Source organism: Anneissia japonica, unplaced genomic scaffold, assembly GCF_011630105.1.
Source record: "Anneissia japonica isolate Jap-2015-1 unplaced genomic scaffold, ASM1163010v1 scaffold287864_len1152817_cov193, whole genome shotgun sequence".
In the NCBI taxonomy this organism is placed as follows: Eukaryota; Metazoa; Echinodermata; class Crinoidea; order Comatulida; family Comatulidae; genus Anneissia; species Anneissia japonica.
The window spans coordinates 236,986-257,590 of NW_022710960.1; the positions used below are offsets into that span (position 1 = coordinate 236,986).

At 34.3% G+C, this 20,605-nt stretch overlaps 2 protein-coding genes across 2 annotated transcripts in view; both read left to right on the forward strand.

Moving 5' to 3' along the window:
- LOC117107191 overlaps window positions 1-16,532 on the forward strand; it is a 22,368-nt gene extending 5,836 nt beyond the window's left edge. Inside the window, exons 4-22 of the mRNA XM_033248798.1 lie at window positions 416-528; window positions 1,720-1,941; window positions 2,574-2,905; window positions 3,201-3,339; window positions 6,074-6,552; window positions 7,443-7,548; window positions 8,170-8,274; window positions 9,137-9,206; window positions 9,695-9,815; window positions 10,045-10,115; window positions 10,915-11,023; window positions 12,093-12,196; window positions 12,585-12,690; window positions 13,011-13,231; window positions 14,647-14,707; window positions 14,795-14,907; window positions 15,459-15,621; window positions 16,103-16,177; window positions 16,368-16,532. Of these exons, the coding sequence (XP_033104689.1) occupies window positions 416-528; window positions 1,720-1,941; window positions 2,574-2,905; window positions 3,201-3,339; window positions 6,074-6,552; window positions 7,443-7,548; window positions 8,170-8,274; window positions 9,137-9,206; window positions 9,695-9,815; window positions 10,045-10,115; window positions 10,915-11,023; window positions 12,093-12,196; window positions 12,585-12,690; window positions 13,011-13,231; window positions 14,647-14,707; window positions 14,795-14,907; window positions 15,459-15,621; window positions 16,103-16,177; window positions 16,368-16,415 (2,758 nt within the window). The 3' untranslated portion in view covers window positions 16,416-16,532. The remainder of the gene's footprint in view (window positions 1-415; window positions 529-1,719; window positions 1,942-2,573; window positions 2,906-3,200; window positions 3,340-6,073; window positions 6,553-7,442; window positions 7,549-8,169; window positions 8,275-9,136; window positions 9,207-9,694; window positions 9,816-10,044; window positions 10,116-10,914; window positions 11,024-12,092; window positions 12,197-12,584; window positions 12,691-13,010; window positions 13,232-14,646; window positions 14,708-14,794; window positions 14,908-15,458; window positions 15,622-16,102; window positions 16,178-16,367) is intronic.
- An 808-nt stretch (window positions 16,533-17,340) lies between these two features.
- LOC117107197 lies at window positions 17,341-20,534 on the forward strand. Its single transcript, XM_033248806.1, has 5 exons — window positions 17,341-17,617; window positions 18,467-18,575; window positions 19,255-19,478; window positions 19,779-19,842; window positions 20,114-20,534. Exons 1-5 carry the CDS (start codon window positions 17,547-17,549, stop codon window positions 20,276-20,278), a joined length of 633 nt encoding a protein of 210 aa, XP_033104697.1. The 5' UTR covers window positions 17,341-17,546; the 3' UTR covers window positions 20,279-20,534.
- Window positions 20,535-20,605: the final 71 nt, after the last annotated feature.

A 20,605-nucleotide genomic window follows, 5' to 3' on the forward strand; every position in this document is an offset into this window, starting at 1 on the left:
TATTATGCATGCATGGATCATGGTACATAGACTCTAAACTCTCTCGTGGTAATACATTTTGGAAGTTAAGAGCTGGAATCTACGAATGTGAAAAGTTTCCCAGGCCGGGAATCGAACCCGGGTCGACCTTCTGCTCTACGCAGACGCCTTACAACCGAACCATTGATGTAGCTCAGTTGGGAATTAGGCTTAAGTTAACGGGCGGAGAACACGAATATAGCCTACTTACGCTAGACCTAAAAGGCTTAGGCTAGATGAAGCCTTTTGACTGGAAAGCAATCACTGTAAAGCTATTTTAGATGATAAGAAGTACACTTAGGACTGAGCCATTTTCATTTTCTGCGGGCCTGTAAAAGAAATAATGGCTCATTTAGGGTTTGTTGTTTATTAATCCATATTTTTGTATTTTTTGCAGTGTGGTATACTATACTTCATCTATTGGAATTCAGATAATGAATCCTTCGAATTGCTCTGTCTTTGACAAAATTGAAACCAACATTAGAGGATATTTAACAGTGTCCCAGACTGGTTTGTACACCACAATCAATGTTATACATTTTTTTAACAGAAGTGTACTGTGTAAATAATAATAATTTAAGGAAATTATAGATTTATTTTTAAATTCTTTTACGTATGTAATATGTATATTGAATTACCTGATTCAGTAGTAGTAGTAGTAGTAGTAGCAGCAGCAGCAGCAGCAGCAGCAGTAGTAGTAGTAGTAGTAGTAGTAGTAGTAGTAGCAATAGTAGTAGTAGTATATTAACAGGAACAACATGCTTACAATAAAAAACAATAATGTAGTAAAGAGAAATACACGCTTGATTTATACCTTAGTAGGTCTACAGACAATAGCAAATACTTAAAAAGAAATTTCTTGATGATGACATAATTAATGTCGAAATATTGAATCCCAACACGATGGCGTGCATTTCAATACTTGGAGTATGTATTATACTTTCTTTTCTTGATTTTGTTTTGGTAATCAAATGATTTATAGTAAACACATACATTTGTGACAGTCTGCATTGCATCAGCTTTACCACATTTCTTATATCGGACATAATAACTACAGTAATAATAGTAATAATAGAAATGATAAAAATAGCATGGAGCATTTAAACACAAGCTCCACGCAATGTTAATTGTCCCGTTTTTGGTGACACGTTTAAAAGCTAAACGTGTTTAGGTCCGGCCTAATGTGTTTATGTTTCTGACCTGTTTAGATTAGATGTGCTTAGGTATTTGACATTATGATGTCAAATACTTAAGCACATTTAATGCTAAACACGTCAAGATCCTAAATACATTAGGATCTTGACGTGCTTAGCATTAAATGTGCTTAACACGTCAAGATCCTAAATACATTAGGCTATGTCTAAACACGTTTAGCTTAGTAATAATAATAATTTAAACAGACTCGCAGTGAGGAGTCACGATCCCCTTAAAGCATTATTATTATTATTTCAAATAAAATTATTATTACTATTATTATTAGTATTATTATTATTAGTTGTAGTAGTAGTGGCAGCAGCAGTAGCAGTAGATGATGATGATGATGATGCAATAATTAGGGGCGGATCCAGGTATGTCCGAAAAGGGGGGGGGGGTGTGGTGCTAAAAAGAGGCTGAAAGTGGAGCCAACCGAGAAAACATTACCCTAGTGGTCGGCATACCCACGCGAATGTTTTTATGTTTAATTCCTTCGTATTTTTGCAGATAATATTGTATACATGTGTAACGGGGAACGGGTATATCGTAATCAAATGCTGATGGATATGCAATTAGATTTTCCGTGTCAAAATCTAGTTCGTTACATCGACTACTTGATCATAGCACTAAAAACCGAAGAAAATTCCATCATTCGATTGTACTTGGACATGGAGCACACTTATGAGACAAACACAACCCGAGAGCTTCGTTCTTTCTTCGTTTCGAAAAGTAAAAACAACAAATTATTTCAATATCTTATTATCATTACTATCATCATCATCATCATCATCATCATCATCATCATTATTATTACTATTATTTGGTTTATTAAGTAAGTAATTTTGGTTTTATGTAAAATGAATTTCAAATAAAATTATTATTATTATTATTAAGCATTATTATCATTGTTATTATTATTATTATTATTATTATTATATGTATATACATATATATATATATATATATATATATATATATAATATTTATATACATATGTATGTGTGTATGTATGTATGTATATTTAAACTCAATTATAGTAAGATTATACATAATATAATAACGATGTTTCTCAATTCTCAATTAGAAAAGAAATTTCTAGGAAACTCTGACTCAAATACTCCTAAGATTACTATGTTCCCGTCACCCATTGAAGCACAGGTTGTTAGTACTATAATTACAAATTAACACGATCACCCATGTATGCGCTTTGAGGTTCTTGGTTGTGATTGTAAATAATTGTGTTCCATATTTTTATATCCCTCCTTACCCGGGTGAGAGCGTTACACGAATTTTTGAATTTCAAGTGGATTTTACAATAGTTCTTAAGGCTAATTTGTAAAATTATTATGTACTGTATACAGATGTTGCAGAATGTGCTGACCAATTAGGTATGGAATCTGGAGAAATATCCCACAAACAATTAACTACATCTGACACGCTAATCAACATAAACCAATTGGACGATGAGAAAATGCGCCTAAATTCGGATAGTGGTTTTTGTTTTGAAGCCATCGAATCTCAAATTGCTGACCAGAAACATTGGATTCAAGTCAATCTTAGGCCTAATACACTGATGAGAGTAAGCGGAATTATTACACAAGGACATTTCAATACTACGGGATGGGTAACAAAATACAGTGTCTCGTACATGTACAATAAGTCCTGGATACCCATTGGAAATGGTGAAGTTCAGGTTAGTTCGTAAGCATTAAGCCTCTAATAATGCCATCTATAAATGCCATCTAAAATTCGTTTATGTTTTTTTAACGCAGATATCAAGTTCAAGTTCAAGTTTATTTAAAATCATATTCGCAACTTCCAAAAGAGGTTGAATTGCATTGATTTGTACAGTACATTAAAATACATTAGAATATAAATATAAATATATATAAAATTGCATACAAATTGAAAGAGAATATTACAATATTCAAAAGTTACAATTTCATATTACGTACCTTGTGGCCGAAATACATTTTATTGTTTTTCAGAACTTCAATGGGAACTATGATTCTAAGGCTCCAGTTACTAATTTGTTTTTAAATTCTGTTAACGCTCAATCAATTCGTATTTACATTGTAGACTGGAAAAGACAACCATGTATACGATTTGATGTTCTTGGATGCAATGGTGAATAATAAATATATTTTTCCTTTTCTTTTCCTTCTTACTTTAATCTTCCCTTCGTTTTTTCCCTGTGTTCTGAGTCTTACCAATAGAACATTTTTTATGCTGAAACAAGGGCGCAGATCTGTTTTGGAAGGTGGGAGGGGGGGTTCTTTTCTCGAGACCACACCCACATTAGCCCCAACCACGGTGGGGCTGAGGTGAAAAATTTGAGGAAAAAGTAATTTCTAGATGACTGGAAATGATACTCTTATATAGTAAAATTCGTCATCATCACATCACCCTTATAGGATTAGATTGGATTTATTCGATGTATTTGATTGGGCAGTATACCGGGAGACAATCCTCTACTCTTTTCCGAAGAGTGTACTGCGTTCTTTAACGTTCACATGGGCCATCAATGCACAAGGGACCAACGGCTTAAACGTCTCATCCGAAAGACGGTGCGCTATTAAAACTTGTATTTCAGCCCTCCAACTGAAATACAAGGAGAGGCAGCGATGGGAATTGGACCGTTGACTTATAGATCTCCACGATTCAGCGCACACACAGTGGCTACCACCAGATTAGCCGACTGAGCTAAGCTGCTCTCTCGTATAGTCAAAACGAAGCACCAACAAATTTCTCATGATCAATTATCAGTAATTTTCGGCAACCATAGAGATTTAATTAATAATATGTGTGATGTACCATAGTAAATTAACTTTGAAACATTGTCTTTGATGTATTTACTTTACTTTACCTACCGGTACTTCAAACCGTGAGTTCAGATCCACCTCAGCCCCACCATGGTTGGGGCTGATGTGTAGAAATTTGAGAAAATAGTATCTTTAGATGGCCGGAAATGACAATCTTATATAGTAAAATTAATCATCATCACATCACCATTCTAGTCAAAATGAAGTGCCAACAAATTCATCATGATCTTTTATCTAACATTTTCGGCAGTCATAAGATCTAAATAGTGTATGATGTACCATAGAAAATATAACTTTAAAACATTGTCTTTAATGTATTACTTTACTTTACCTACTTAACCCCCGCGTCCACACCCATCTCAGCCCCACCAAGGTTCGGGCTGAGGCGCGAAAATGTGGGTAACTTTTACCTCTAGATGGTCGGAAATGACACTCTTATATAGAAAAATTTAACATCATCATATCACCATTATAGTCAAAATAGAAAGCGCCAACAAATTTCTCATGATATTTGATCATTTTTGGCAATCATTGAGATTTAAATAATCTGTATGATGTAACATTGACCAAAAAACTTTAAAACATTGTCTTGGATGCATATACTTTACTTTACCTACTTAAAGCCGTGTGTCCACACTCGTCTCAGCCCCACCATGGTTGGGACCGAGGCCCGAAAATTTGGATAAATAGTACGCGCTAACTGGCCGGAAATGACACTTTTAGTAACATTCATCTCATCACATCGCCATCAAAATGAAGTCAACAAATTTCTCATGATCTTCCAATAGGAATTTTCGGCAATCACAGAGATTTAATTTTTCCCTGTGATGCACCATAGAAAATAAAACTTCATTGTCTTTGATGTATTTACTTTACTTTACCTACTCCATGTGCCGGAAGCCAGTCTTATCTTTACACGCTTTCTTTTTCGCATACTTCTCAAATTATAATAAAGGCACTTATTTTTATATTTGTGGGCAAAGATACCGGTATCTTGCTATAAGAAGATGTATTCCGATTGTACAGGGCTATTTCGTTAAAACCTGGGTCATTTTATGCAGTTCATTTCAACAATTTTCACGCATCTTTTTTGACATAAAATCACATTGCCGCCGGAAAGTGGGGGACCAACCCACCCTTAAAAATATATGTGTGGAACGTGTCCCCCCACCCCCACGTTCCACCACGTTTTTTCTTCAATTATTCAATGCACTCATCGGCATGATGAGGTACCTTAGAATCAGCAATGTTTACATCTGTTCATAATGTTATCCTTCTGCCCCAGCCCTAAGAAGACCTAAAGCGATAGAAACTTCAAAATTGCTGTCCCTAGACTGTAGAATGGCCTGTCGTCTGAAACGACTCAGTACGTATATAATCTTGGCAAAATTTAGTTCATTTAAGCATAAGATTAATACGTTATATTGATTTATTTCTGCAATTTATCATTTTTGTCATTATGTATACATTTTTTATTGTATTTATGTGCACGGCCCCAGGGAACAATAATCCAATGTTGGCCCAGGCCTCCGTGGTTGAATAAAATTGAACTTTACTGAATTAAACTACAGTATATTCCAATCGTTGGAGGTATTGAAAATAATATAGGCCTAATATTAAGCATTCTTTCACCTAATCTATATTTCTTTTTTTTGCCACGTCTCTTACACGTACCATTTTTATCTAATATTATCAATTATCTTTGTTTACACTTATTTTCTTCTCTGACATCAACAAAATATTTTTGTCTATGTTTATTTCAAAATCTTACGAACGTGCCAGTATACAAAACACAGATTGGGCCACAACAGTAAATCAGTAATACATAAAACTACATAAATACAAATATTCTGGGTCAGTTTAGGCCTATTGCTAAATTCCATACAACAAAATGTAACGAATGGCAAGTGACATTTTGATATGTAATAACTGACAGTTGTTTATTGTCAATAATCTTTTGGCATATTGTATTTAAGAATGTATTGAATGTATATCCAACTTTTTCTTCATTAGTAATAATGTATTTTATAATTCGTCAGACACTTCTACAAGTACTGGAACTGGTATAAATACTACAGATGAAGACGTGAGTACTTTCGCGACACCAACCTCATTTGTAACTGTTACACAAACTGAGAGTGTCCTCACAGACATTTCAGAAAGTGGTACAAATGAAGAGACTAATGCAAGTGGTGATATTGAGGATGCGAGCAGTTTCGCAACATCAACATTAATGCCAAGTAGGTCTACTTTCTATTTCTCCACCATATACGAAAGTTTCACAACGCAAAGAATAACCGATGAAGGTAATACTAGCATGTCCGGGAATGTCCTGGTAAGTTCCGGCACTGCTCCCAGCATAACTCACCATGAAACTAACACTGCATTCAAACAGGAATCACCAACTAGAGCAGGAACCACCAAAGCAGCAACCGTACCTCCTGATGTCTGTAGCTCTCACCAATTTACAGAAAATATGTTGTACAGTGAGCATGGCGCAACGTTCCACTGCAAGATTGTAAGTCATTATTTTTAGTAGTACATTCAACCCAGCAGACACAAAACGTTCTTTTAACTTATGCTAACGTTGTGGTTAGGTATGTTACAGAACATTCCAGGAACGTTCAAACGTTATGTAGTGAAAATACGTTTTAAATTTTCAACACCAAGCTGTACTATTATTATGGCGTTCTTATAACATGATATTGTTAGTTGGGAATCGTTTAATTCACAAGTGGGTGAAGTGCGGCCCGACAGTGAATCTTTTTTGAGGCCCACGAAAATGAAACAGCTATGGCTAGAAAACACTTTGTTTTTTACGGCCTGACACTGATCATCTATAAAAAGTAATATTAAAACTGAGAATAAAGTGGTATAAAAGCATTGCATGAAGATTTTTGGAAACACAGTGGAAACATTTAAGTTTAGGCGCGGCCCTCGATGAAATCGAATATTCAGTTTTGCCCTCCGACCGATTTTATGCCCACCCCTGGTTTAATTGATGAATCTCTCACGCAAGTAATCAATTAATCAATCAATCAATCAACCAATCACCTAACCAATCAACAATAAATTAATCAATCAACCAAATAAATAAATGAATGAATGAATGAATAAATAAATAAATATAAACGAACGAACGAACGAACGAACGAACAAGCAAGCAAACAAATAAATCAATCAATCAATCAATCAAGCCATAAATTATTTAACCAATCAAACAACCAAACAATCAATGAAGCATGAAAGCCATAAATCAACTAAAAAGACATTAAACAATTATTTATCTGACAGCTTATGAATCAAGCATTATCTGTCCTAACCCTTTTTTGTAGCGTTCCTTTACTCACTATTATTATCACTTAATTTTATTATAAGTAATTGAATATTTTTTATAAATATATTTAGACGGATGAGGTGGTAGCAGAGTCGGCAGCATTTATTGATATTGCAATGCTTGACCAATTGGATACGGTTACTGACGATTTTATTTCATTTTCTGGACAGGGCATTCGTTGAGTATATCATTATATTATTACCATTGCAAATAATATTATTATCATAACGGTTTCATTTTTAATTATTGTATTGTTGCTGATGTTGTATTCCCGAGTTGCTGCTTATTTTAACTTTTAATATTTTATTGTAATTTTGTGCTTTTTGCTATGTCTGTTTAAATATTTAATTAATTCTATTAGGCTTACTGTTCTTAATATTTTGTAAATTCATTCGAATCTAAACACGTGGCATGCACTTGTCCTGAAATCTAATATACTTGATAATGACTCGATAATACTACTGTACTACATACATTTATTGTATATTAACTCACACAACACATGCTCCAAAGATTGTCCATAGCGAATATATATCACTCTCCTACTTGTAGGCGACAATCCCTTTTAACAAGTCAATACACACACGATGCTTTATACAAACAAAATCTCGATATGAGGTTTTGCGGAGAGGAGTTGTTTTAGTTGCAAAAACAAATCTTACAACACTGACAGGAATTGAACCCAGGACAGTGGGATTGGAAGGCAAGCATTAACCACCAAGCTATTCAACTCAATTCAACTGCATCTAATAAACTTTTAAGAAGGCGTTAGAAATGGTGTTTATTCGTATTTTGTAGATGGAGTTGCTACACACATTCCTGAAGACAACAGCAAAGTACTTCTACCGATGGATAGTGATGAGATATCTGTTTCATTTTCCAGGGAAATCCTACAATCATCGGGTACTTTTACGTTATTTTGTTTATCTTACATATTTGACGGGAGTGTTTCTCGCTGTTTCATTGTATGGCATATAAATATAATGAATAAAAAAGATAACCCTTACCTAGAAGTGGCTTTAGGTACTTTGGGCGAATTGAAATTCCACGTTAAACACATAAGCCTATCAGTTTGGTAACCAATATTAAAAACTCTGGTAAAGCATAGATAGAGAGAATAAAGTAAAGTCAACTTATCTGTGCCCGAAGGCTTTTGTTCAATAAATAGGCCTCCGGCCCTTTTAAAATAATAAAACATAAATACAAATTAAGTGAGTGTTTCTAAATATATATTCATAACAGCGCCACCAAGTGCCTTCACGTAAAGTAACGTTTCCGAAAGTGGTTCAGGGGACGAAGCCCCAACCATTTTTATAATTTAGGGGTTTCAAAGGCTTATTTAATCGATTTTATAGTCAACAGTTGTAGAAAATACATATAATTTTTTTTCTCCCTGGCGAATTGTTGTTTTTCTCCCCGACGGGGAGGGGGCACAACGCCCCCGCTGGCGCCACCCCTGATGACAGCAACAACAACTACGACGAAGATGATGATGATGATAATTTGATAATGTCGACATGATGACGATAATTTTAACGGCAATAACAACAACGATAACGAGGATGATGATAATGTCAGTAACGGTGATGATGATGATGAAGACGACGATGATGATGACGATAACGGAAAACGCTAAATATTTTTAGGTACCATTTCCTTGTTTAAAATACATATTCTCCTAATGGTGTTATGATGTACGGTATTCTATTTTACAGTTAATTTATCTTTTTTGAAAGTATTGTCATTTTTACTTTGTTAACTACAGGGAATGCGACAGCCGTGATATCGTATGTAGAGATTGACGATTTTGAAAAGAACCAAGTCATATTACAAAGGTTTAAATTGGAACACATAGGTCTAAATGTCATGTTTAAATCTAGCTAAAGTCGGGCACTTACTGCGAACGACGGTCGTCGGCCGACGAGATTCCATGGAGAATGCAACACCCCGCGGCGCACTCGCAAGGGATAGATTGTAATGATAATCCGTTCAGACTGCCAAGGACAATTAGCAGACGATGTCGTCACGTCGTCTAACGCTTACGGGGAGCGAAGGTGGATTCGTCGGCCGACGGTCGTACGACGTAGTGGGTGCCCGGCCTCAGTCTATACTTCCTATTTCAATATCAAATTCAAACTATAACTATTTAACATGTAACATGATATTTATTTATTATTTCATTGTTTGTAATTGAGTGTTCCTTTATTTATAGGCTATGTTTCCTTTTAAGTTAATGTAATTAAACTAATCCTTTTACTATTAAAATATCTTGAATAAAGTATCTAATTAAGTTAAATGAAGTTAATGTTTATCATTTTTATAGTCCAGATGAGAGTTTGTTTGGTGGAGATTACGTCATAATAGGTGTGATTTCAATCGCTGTATATAATTCTCTAAGAGTTGAAATTGTTGGCCCTGTTAACTTCAGCGTACCTAAAACTGTTGTAAGTAGGCCTACATACACTTTAAAAACTAGCAATATGTCAAATATAATATATGTGGCGCTACTTCCAAATTAGAACAAATGTGCTAACACACGAATAGCAGTGGAAAGGGCCTCGAAATTGTAAAGTTCTACATACAATTAGGCCTAGAACAAGAGTACAAAAATTATGGTACAGGCACATTAATCGTATATTTGAATAATAAAAGTATATCGTTTGTTTGTACTAGTTAATGAACGGATCCGTTACGTCAGAGAAGATTATTAATGAAGTCTGTGCGTTTTTTGTACTGGAGCAAAGGTAGGCCCATTTTTAGTCTCCAAAAATAAAGTTACTTCTTGCAACACGACATAACGCATAATAAACCAAAACGTGTAGACAAAAACCTCATATTGATATTTAGTTTGTTTAAAACATCGTGTGTATATATGTATGCATTTATTGACAAACGTTGGTGCATGTGTTGTGTGCCTTTAAAAAAATAAATAAAAACTGTAGACACTGTACGTAAACATGAGTGTTTTGGGACATGCACGCATTCCTAGCTATCAAATAATACGTTTTAATTGGTTGGTAAATTTGATTGACCATCCTGGAAGTTATTCATAAATTTTACACTTACATAGCGTTGCAATCCAATGTTCTTTTTTTTATTTGGATTGATATTTCAGTTGATTTACTATCACTACACAATGCAATTATATATAATAGCATTATGTTTAACCCAGGCTCTGGAGGGAAAAAAAGTATGTGTTGTACAACTGATTTTTATAAGAAACGAAAAGCATATTTGACTAAAAACTCGGGAGCTGTTAATGAGATACAGATTTTTGAATATTTAAAAACTGGGGGGGAAATACGGTAGGTCGAAAGGGTGGTTACGCCCACTTTCCCTCAGTTTTTAAATATTCGAAATTCTGTATCTCATTTACCGCTTTCGAGTTTTTCGTCATTATATACTTTTTGTGTCTTTAAAAAATCAGTACAACATATCAATTTTTTTCCTCCAGAGCCTGGCTTTGATGCATAACACATAACACGAATGAAAGTAGAATGCAATTTCATAACTGACAACAAAATGTACATATTTTTTTCTAAGCCACTGGTCTGCTGATGGATGTATCACTGACACTACTGCTAACGCTACCCACTGTAGCTGCAACCACCTGACAAGTTTTGCTATTTTAATGCAGGTTTCATCAAATTCGGTAGGAAATAAATAATACCAAAGATACTAGAAACACACAAGATAGAGCACTCGCATAGCAAAAATGAGGCGGAAGTTGGTCCAGAGGCGGCGCCCTTCTCTTTTTATAATGCAAGTTTTCTATATTTGGTCCAGGCGTATAGGGTGCTCTTTCGTTGCTAGGTATATCCAGACGCTCACGCCGCCCTTCTTTTTCCACTAATGGAGGAAAACTTTATCACTAATCAGAATACTATTCTGCGCTTTTGTGTATGTCATTTTATTGTCTTGATTTATTTATGCCTACTTATTTGTATCTTATGGATAATGGCAACGATTTCAACCTCTGCAAAAGGAGATTATGTATTCATAGTTATGTAAAGGTGGCAAAAGTTTTTTAATCCAGCCGTACGCGGCGCCCCATTGTTTGTATTCCCACCATGCATTTCGGTGGAACACTTTTTTTTCTGTGGAGAACTCTATGTTTCTAGTATCTTTGATAATACTTATATAAATGTATTGTTTGATGGTTTGTACGGCGAAGTATTAGCATATTAAATGGTTGCGGTACACCATGTAGATATTTCTGGAAAGAACTGTTGTTTTGTTGAGAATGTCTCGACGTTTCGATTGAGTTGCTTCAATCGTCTTCAGGGGAATGTCAGATTTTCAGAACTATCTATACGTTGTGTACCGAAAGAACGACACGGTAACAGTCAAACTACTTTGAACAAAGTATCTGAATAATCTCAAAAAGTCCTGTTAGTATCTCCTATTTATAAGTGTCTTAACAGAGACTCTGTCTAGTATTTCCAAACGTTTATGAAATCATGGGGGATGAAAAGCGTGTCATATTATTCTCTATCAACATGAGCGAATTGACAAATGGTACTGTTTCTGTTATCAACATTTATTTAATTTAACTATGAAACCTAATGCCCAATTTTGTTAGAGAGTTTGCATATAGAGAGAGCACTCTCAGATTATTATTTTTTTTAATTTAGGCAACAACAAGGGTCTTCAGCTATCTATTTCAAGACCCGCCCGCTATTATCTTATTGTGAAATAAGTAGTTGTCATTTATCTATTAGATTGGGAAAACACATGCTAATATTACGGATATCATCACAAAGATTGGTCTGTCGCTTTCACTGATTTCTTTGGTTGTAACGCTCACTGCCTACATAGTTTTACCGTAAGTTAAGTTTTAAAAAAATGTTATTAAATCACTTCCTATATTTCCTCTACTTGTTATACAATGGTAGAAAGCATTTTCACAGAAAACAGTAAATATATGAAAATATATAGTAATAATAATAAATATTAATACTAGTAACAATAACAACAATAACATTAGACGACGACGGCGATGGTGATGATGATGATGATGATGATCGCAATGATGATAATTCATTTTATTTTACTACAATATAAGGCGATGTAAAAAAAAAGGTTTGTAGTACGCCGACGAAATATAGGCCGAAACTGAGCAGAACTATCGACAATTTTACCCTATGTCAAAAAAATCGTTTAAGAATATCAATATTTTTGGTTGTTTAGCAAATTCTGGGTTATATTTTCAGTGGACTTTGGAAGTCTCTACGCAACAACATTCATAAACATCTAGTGGGCAATATGATTGTTTTTTACCTGATGTTTCTTGTCGGCTCTGAAAATGTAAAAAATAAGGTAAGTGTTTTAACAAGCTGTCTACAACGTTTGATTGTACAATTCTCCAATAATATTAAAACAATTCAAGCAAACTTGGATGAATAATTCAAATAGAGAAAACTTTTGGTTGTGATTTATTTTATATTGTAGGCTTAATATTGCAGTTAGGGGGAATGACTTTGTTGCCTCCGTCCGTTGCTTAAATCAGAGGATTAGAGGACAAGTTTTACTATAGTATGAATACTAATTAATTATTTTAAAAAAAATGAGCAATATACACAACGGTGTGAGTTATATAATAATATAGTATTTGTATTATATGATTACTTTCTGTTCAGGGACTTTGTAAAGTGACGGCAATATTACTACATTATGAGATGCAAACCGTATTCATGTGGATGTCTGCTGAAGCAATTTACTTAGTATTCAAAGTGGTTCGCAGAACGCCAAGCAAATTCAACAAGATTCGTTACTACATGATAGCGTGTTACACAAGTTCTTTCTTAATGGTGTGTTTAAGTATTTCGATCAGATATGACTGCTATGGAACAAAGGATGTGTAAGTACTGACCCGGCCCGTTCGAATTAGCTTTAAAAAGCGTCTCATCTTCCATTTCTTGTCTTAACACTCGGTAGTAAGGTATACAGTGAAGCTAAGCGTACGACACACTTTTTTCAGTTTGAATCAGATCCTTGTTGGCTCACATATTATTATCATCCAATTATTTATATAAAAAAAAATAGTATCTTTTAGGAAATCCCGTCTTATGTTTATCAAGATGATGGCCGTTCGACTACGCATTTTCACAGAAGTGTGAAAGATTAGTTGCTTCTAATCGGATTCAATTTCCCGACGAAGCCCCAGTGGCCCAGTTGGTTAAGGCGTCTACATAGACAGCAGAAGATCCGGAGTTCGAATCTCGTTTGGGATAAGCTTATTCAAATTACTCTTCAGAAACGTTTTTAGAATTGATCACTTACTGCATCTTATTAGGCCTATTTATTCTTTAAAAAAAAAAGCATTTACTGCTAGCCAGGCATCAAGTATTGTTCTCGTGTTTATCCAACTTTCCATTAAAATATTACTAACATCACCACTTACTATTCAATATACACAAATCAAACATAAACATCATCTTATGATGTGCATTGGATAAATAGTATTGTTTTGTTTAAAAAAAAAAGTCATATAACAACATTTATTATAGAAAAATTGTATTAACATAACTATTTATTTTATAATGGTCTTTAATTGGAGGAAAAATTGTCAGTTGGGTCCGCCAAAACCATGGCATTTGGTCTCTAAGTAGAGGCAAAGATCTTATAAACACAAGATAGCGTTCTCCGCAATTTACCCGTGCAAATTCTGTAATAAGGCATGAATGGCGCCCTCTTGCTAAATTGGAAACTTTTGACCCTTGACCGCTCGACTTTACCATTAGGCTATCAATCCTGTGAACAGCAGAACAGGAACCATCTCAGATCCATGGCAACAGATAGGACGCCCTCTTCCAATGCTGATTACTTTTTCTCTTTGGTATAATAGAGCATGAATGGCGCCCTCTTGCTAAATTGGAAACTTTTGAACCTTGACCGACGCTTCTATTGGGTCCGCCAAAACCATGGCATTTGGTCTCTAAGTAGAGGGAGTCTGTAATTGGAGGGAACAGCTAATGCTAAAAGATAGGTGTTCAACCGGCGCCGCAAGAAATTGGTCTTTAATTAGAGGTGGTCTTAAATTGGAGGAAGACCCGTATATAGACCATACATATGCTTGTTTTTTGTATTATTTTGTGTGGTGTTTGTCATGATGACCAATGTTGATATTTGAATAAATCACTATAAAACAACAACATAGGCCCTATGCTATAGGTAATATATTTTTTTTTAATAAAAAAAAAATCACATACTGTAATTATAACAATGACTATTTGGGGAATGTATTGATAGTCATACTTCTTTCGTTTCTCATAGATGTTGGCTGGCACAAAGTTGTCGATGGACCGTTATTTTTCCGGCAATACTGATAGTAGCTGTGAGTATTTTTGAAATCTATATCAATTGATATATTTTATAGGCTAAATTAAAGATAAACGATTTGTCGTTTTTCTTTTCAAAACAGTTCAACACAGGAGTTCTATTGAAGATGGTTCACATAATCTACTCACGGACAGGATCGATGACAAATAAAACGGCCAAATCTAGGAATGTCAACGAAAACAAGAAACAACTAAGGCAAGTATTTATACCCGATGGCCTATTATTCTTTGAGCGTCACTTTTTATATAATTCCTAATTGGTGCTCTGTAGTAAGGTAAATGCCATTGACTGACAAAATATTTGTTTAATGTGTGTGTTTAATTACACCTTTCCTGTATTTTTTGCAGACGCTTAAATTGGCGTGCAATCAATTTAAGGATATTTGTAGTTAAATGTCTGTAAATCACATAAAAGTAGCTTCTTTTGGTAGGTTTCTAGTTGGAAGTATAACTTATTTCATCCTTTTAGATGAAAATTGTTATTGAATTTTGAGCTTTTCTCAAATATTTTAACAGTCAGGTTATTTTTAAACCTTATTCCTTTACTTCTATGAAATGACAAGACTATAATGTCTTTTAAGTAAATAACTTTTGTAAACTTTAATTGCTTTGTTTATATTTATTGTATTAATTGTTTTGGACGCACTTCTTGAGAAGTGTGGCACTGATGAAAAGGTGTAGTTCCTAATACATTGTTTGCTATATTTTAATTTTTCATCGATTTTGTTATTTTATTCATTGCATAAGGTCTGCTGTGAAAGGTAGCCTGCTGCTTCTACCTATATTGGGAATCACCTGGATATTCGGTCCTTTTGCTGGTGATAGCCTTGTCTTGAACTACATTTTTACTATTTCGAACTCACTACAAGGCGTATTTATCTTTATTGCATATTGTCTTTGCGATAAGGAGGTATGCTACTCTTGTACTAAACACTACCATATCATTATTTTTCTTATTATACCTTAAGTTGAATAGATTCATCTCCTTCCAAAGAACATTTTGTTGATTTTTCTATATTATGAAGAATATATTAAAAACGTCAAGACACACCCAATTACGTTTCGTGTGTTGACAACAAATCTTTTCAAGGTAGAGTCGGCAAAAACATCAGCTAACATTACCTTGAAAAAGCGTGTTGTGGGCACACGAATCGTTGGGAAAAGTCTCGAGTTTTTTTTTTTTAATGTATCCTCACAATAAAGAAAAATCAACAAACGTCATTATGCCTTGTTATTAACATAGGCTTACTACCTACGGTATAATATACAATATAATGTGTTGTAAACTGAAGTGAAACCTTCGTAAATAGTTAATAATATTTAATAAAAAGGTATATAATTATGTTTAGGCCTATTATGATCTGAAGTGAATTGCTTTGCTATTCGCACAGGTAAGAGAAGCATTCAACAAGTTTCTGAATCGGAGATCTAATACAAATCGTGTGAATGCCTCGTTTGAAACTGAGGTAAGATTATGATTTAACGGAACTTTCCAGACTAGAATGTGTTTTTGATAGCCAGGAATACGCACATTTTATGTTTCCATAACTTTTTGTTTGATTTTGGTGTTCATTTCTCTTCTTTTTTTTTTCATTTGTAGCACCTCATTTGTAGCATAACAATGGATATTTTTTGTTTTAATTCCCTTACTTTTAGACATACAGTATGTCCAAAACGACTGGAATTACAAGCGCTTTCGGATGAAGTGCCTCTACTTCGTGATATGACTATTTAGAAGAGACTGACGTACAAGAAAAAAACTTTTTAGTGATCGATGGCCTGAGAATATCACGTGACAACAGGAGAAACAGTATGATATGGATGGACAGAACATTTTTAGTGTTAGAAGAATGTACTATTGCGGCGGTGATAGTGAAGCAAACCGGTTGTTCATGAGATAATGTAGGCCTACGTAGGCTAGATCATTTTAAAAGTTGATAATCTATGCAATTCTTATAAATGACCATTTTATTTGATATGTTATATCTGTATATTTTATTTTATTTTCTTTTTCTATTTTTGGGGCAGCGGCATATCTTTAAATAGAATAAACACAGATTATACATGATATTTATTCTACGGTGGCCTTTTTCGCGAGTATATAATAATATAATATATTAATAATAATAATAATAATAATAATAATAATAATATATAATTTATTTCCATCATTTTTAACGAGAGTGACCCTTCCAGCCCAAAGGCAAGCCAGTGAGCTGATTAGAATTAATATATGCAAATACTTGTTTTATATCCATGCACTCTGTCCATCTACTTTATCTAATGAACAGGTTGTGTGGGCGGGCGAATGGATGGACAGATGGATGAATGAATGTACGAGCTGGCAAATATAAATAACTTAATGTAATTTATTTCTGACCTTTTTTTCAACAACGTTGGAATCATCGCAGTAATTTTATTTTTTCACCCTTAGGTATTTCACTCTGGACGCTTAATAGCCAACATTTCAGCACATTTGACAACGATAACGATGCTTTAGAGACCCTGTCTCTTATACACATCTAGATGTGTATAAGAGACAGTATTGCATAATTACATACTGTTTATAAAAAGCAAAAACATTGTTAATATTAATAATTAAAAAAAAAAATCATCCAAAATGATAATAGTATATCAATAATAATAAAGAACTAAATATAAAAATATACAAGAGAATGCACGTAAATAAAACCAAGGTCAAATTCTGAAAAATTGATTCCAGAATATAATTTATGCAGTACAATAGCTTGTTGCTTCCCGATGCGCTTTAAATCGTTTACTCTCATGTAAATTCTCGTACAGCTAAAAGGTGAATATTACATCATCGCCCACTGGATGAATATAGTCGGTGATAGTATCTCAGTGTTTGTGTTGATAGCTACGCTGACAACCTATCTTCTTCTGCCGTAAGTTAGCATCTTCCTTTACAAACCGTATTGATGAATAATTCAACACAAATACAAATGTTTTCTTTGTCCACTCAAATCCTCTGTCCATGGTTGGAAAAAGTCATTTCCGAGAGATCTACGGCTGATCCAGAAATTCGAAATGGGGGGGGGGGGCAGGGAGGGACTTTCACAGATGTAGGGTAGGATACCACCTCACCTCCACCATGGTTGAGACGGAGGTAGGAAAATTTTATGCTCATAGTACCTCTAGGTTGCCGGAAATGACACTCTCACACATACACTTTAGAATAAAATTTTCCCCATTTTTTTATAATTTGGAAAAAAATTAGGACCTCCATTTGAATCAACTGATCTGCAGTGGTTGTTACTTTGTTAACAAATTTAATTTTATATATTACTGCACACAGTGATGAAAGTTCAACTGTAATTGCGCGACAACATAGTGTCTACTGCACCCTGGGGGCATTAGACACAAAAACTGATAATAAAATATTTAAAACATGCAAATATTATGAATTTGCGGCAGATTGGTTATTCCCGGGAGATTCGTGCTTGTTTGCGGGAGTGTGGAAGGCCGTCCCGATTTCCTGGAGACTCCCACGAGTTCCAGGAGACTAGAGAACCATGTTCTGTTGTTCTATCATTGACTTCAATATAAACCCATGGTATTACCTTCATCATAATGTTATTACAGTTAGCAGACGCCTTAACAACTGGGTCACAGGAGTTTTCTACGTATTTTTTCATATTCGCAAAACTGATTTAGGCCTATTTGTTTAAAAAATATAATTGTTAAACTATCATTTCAAATTATGCCAATGTGATTTATTTGACTTCGTACTTTAGTGAATTATGGAAGTCATTGCGTAATAACATCCATAAGAATTTGGTTGGGAACATGATCGGTTTCTACTTGCTCTCACTTATCAGCAACACTACTGTGGTACCCTCATTGGTAAGTAGCAATGACTTTACTTGGTTTATGGATTCTACCCTATAACAACATTATCGGCAATGCATTCCATTCATTTACCGAACGAATAGTGATACTTCCGAATATAATAGAGCGCTGCTTACTAATTTTTTAGCGATTGACTACGTGTTCTCGAAGCAGTGTCTGAGTTGAAAAATACATTCAGCAGGCATATAAATGAATTACAGCCTCTAATAATTTTGAAAATGTTGAATATCTGAATGAGACATGGCAGTCTTTCATAGGAGAATGTAGTTGAAGCTATACGACAGGCTAAAAACTTAAACGAACAGTACGTCGTTTTGGTACCATGACACCTTGAAAATATGCAAAGACGATCCGAAATGGTGACTCTTTTTTCGAGGTGGTGCCTCTTTAATTGAGATTCTGCTGAATCTTAAAGTTCTGTCTTCAACTGGAACGATATCTCTTGAATCGAAACGGCACTAGGCCTAATCTAAGGTTTCTTTTAAATTGAGATTCTTGAATGTTGATTCACTGGTTCAGATGATTTCCCTACAAATATTATGTAAAACAGATAGACCTAAAGATGGTGGTACATTGAGTTGAGATGACGTCGCTGAATTAGAAATTAACTTCTTATGATTCGAGATAATATTTAGTTTGCACGGATGATAATTAGTTTAAATCTTCATTTCAGGGGCTTTGTAAGGTTTGGAGGCTAGTCTTACAATTTGAAACACATGCTATGTTCTCCTGGATGGCGGCTGAAACGGTTTTTCTATTATTTAAAATTGTACGGAGGACGCATAGCAAATACAACAAGATATCCTCTTATATGTTCTCATGCTACACAGGGTCTTTCATAATCTTGCTAGCAACGATACTATCTGATTGCCATAGCCAAAAGGAACGCAACAAAAAGTTAGTTAACATTTATTGATTACGCCACCGTTTAGATCAGAGGGTCCCATGTTCGGTTTAGTACCGGTAGTTACTAAAACGTTAGTTCAGTACTAGTTTATTAAAACCGACGTACAAACGTACGATAATAGTATCACAAATTTTGCCTATTTTATTTTTAAAATATGCAATGAATAATTATAGTAAAAAGCACTTTCATCTGCGTACTATAGGCCTATTATATATAAATATTAATTGTTGTAAGGAAATAATGCTAATTGTAGTACCGTTAAAAATTTTTTTTTTTTTTTTTTTTTGCAGCAATTGTGTGGTTTCTGAAAAATGCTTTTGGCATTTCTGTGGACCAGTGGTCCTTGTCGTTATTGTAAGTTATTTGTTGAGACGTATTTAAGGAATCTATGATTTATCCGAATGAAAAGAAACACAATGAGAGAAAGAGATACACAGAAACGTCTGCAACTTAGTCTAAATACAATGTGAACATTAAACAGGCCTACAGGAAAATGAAGTAGGATAACTTAGCTGTATAAGTACTTTTTCAAAAGTATAAGTAATAATTACTTTTTTCAAAATTTTACTATTTATAATTATGTATTTTTCTATAATTCTTAATTTCCTTATTTTCTAATTTACAGTTCAACGCAGCTGTTGTGGCGAAAATGGTTCATGTTATATATATACGCACCAATAATTCAATATCCAATTCATTAAGACGACAGACAGAACACAAAAAAGCAAAGTTAGGGCATTCACTATATTACGAATATTCTGATATACAAACGAATTGCTATTTTAATTGATATAGGCCTACTTTTTAAATAAAAAAAAAATAATTATCCAGGGTCCCCAAGTTTCCAGGAGCAGCAAGTCCTCTGGAATCGAGTAAGTAAATATCCCGGAAACTAAACTCATCTCCAGCAAATACATATATCACATTTCAAGCTCTGTTATTTTATTTATTCTTTTGTTAAATTTCCATTACTTTGCAGCAATCTTTTTATTGTGTATGTTTTGTGCGTGATTTTGTGTATGTGTATATATGTGTGTACATGTATGTGTGTGTATGTGCATATGTGTGTGTATATATATCTGTCCCTTATACACATCTCTTGTTTGCGGGAGTGTGG

Excerpts from the sequence above, each read along its gene's own strand:
- LOC117107197 (XM_033248806.1), top strand. The coding sequence starts at position 17,547 with ATGAATATAGTCGGTGATAGTATCTCAGTGTTTGTGTTGATAGCTACG. Across the intron at positions 18,576-19,254 it reads CTACTGTGGTACCCTCATTG|GGGCTTTGTAAGGTTTGGAG; the intron begins GTAAGTAGCAAT and ends TCTTCATTTCAG. Across the intron at positions 19,843-20,113 it reads CAGTGGTCCTTGTCGTTATT|TTCAACGCAGCTGTTGTGGC; the intron begins GTAAGTTATTTG and ends TCTAATTTACAG.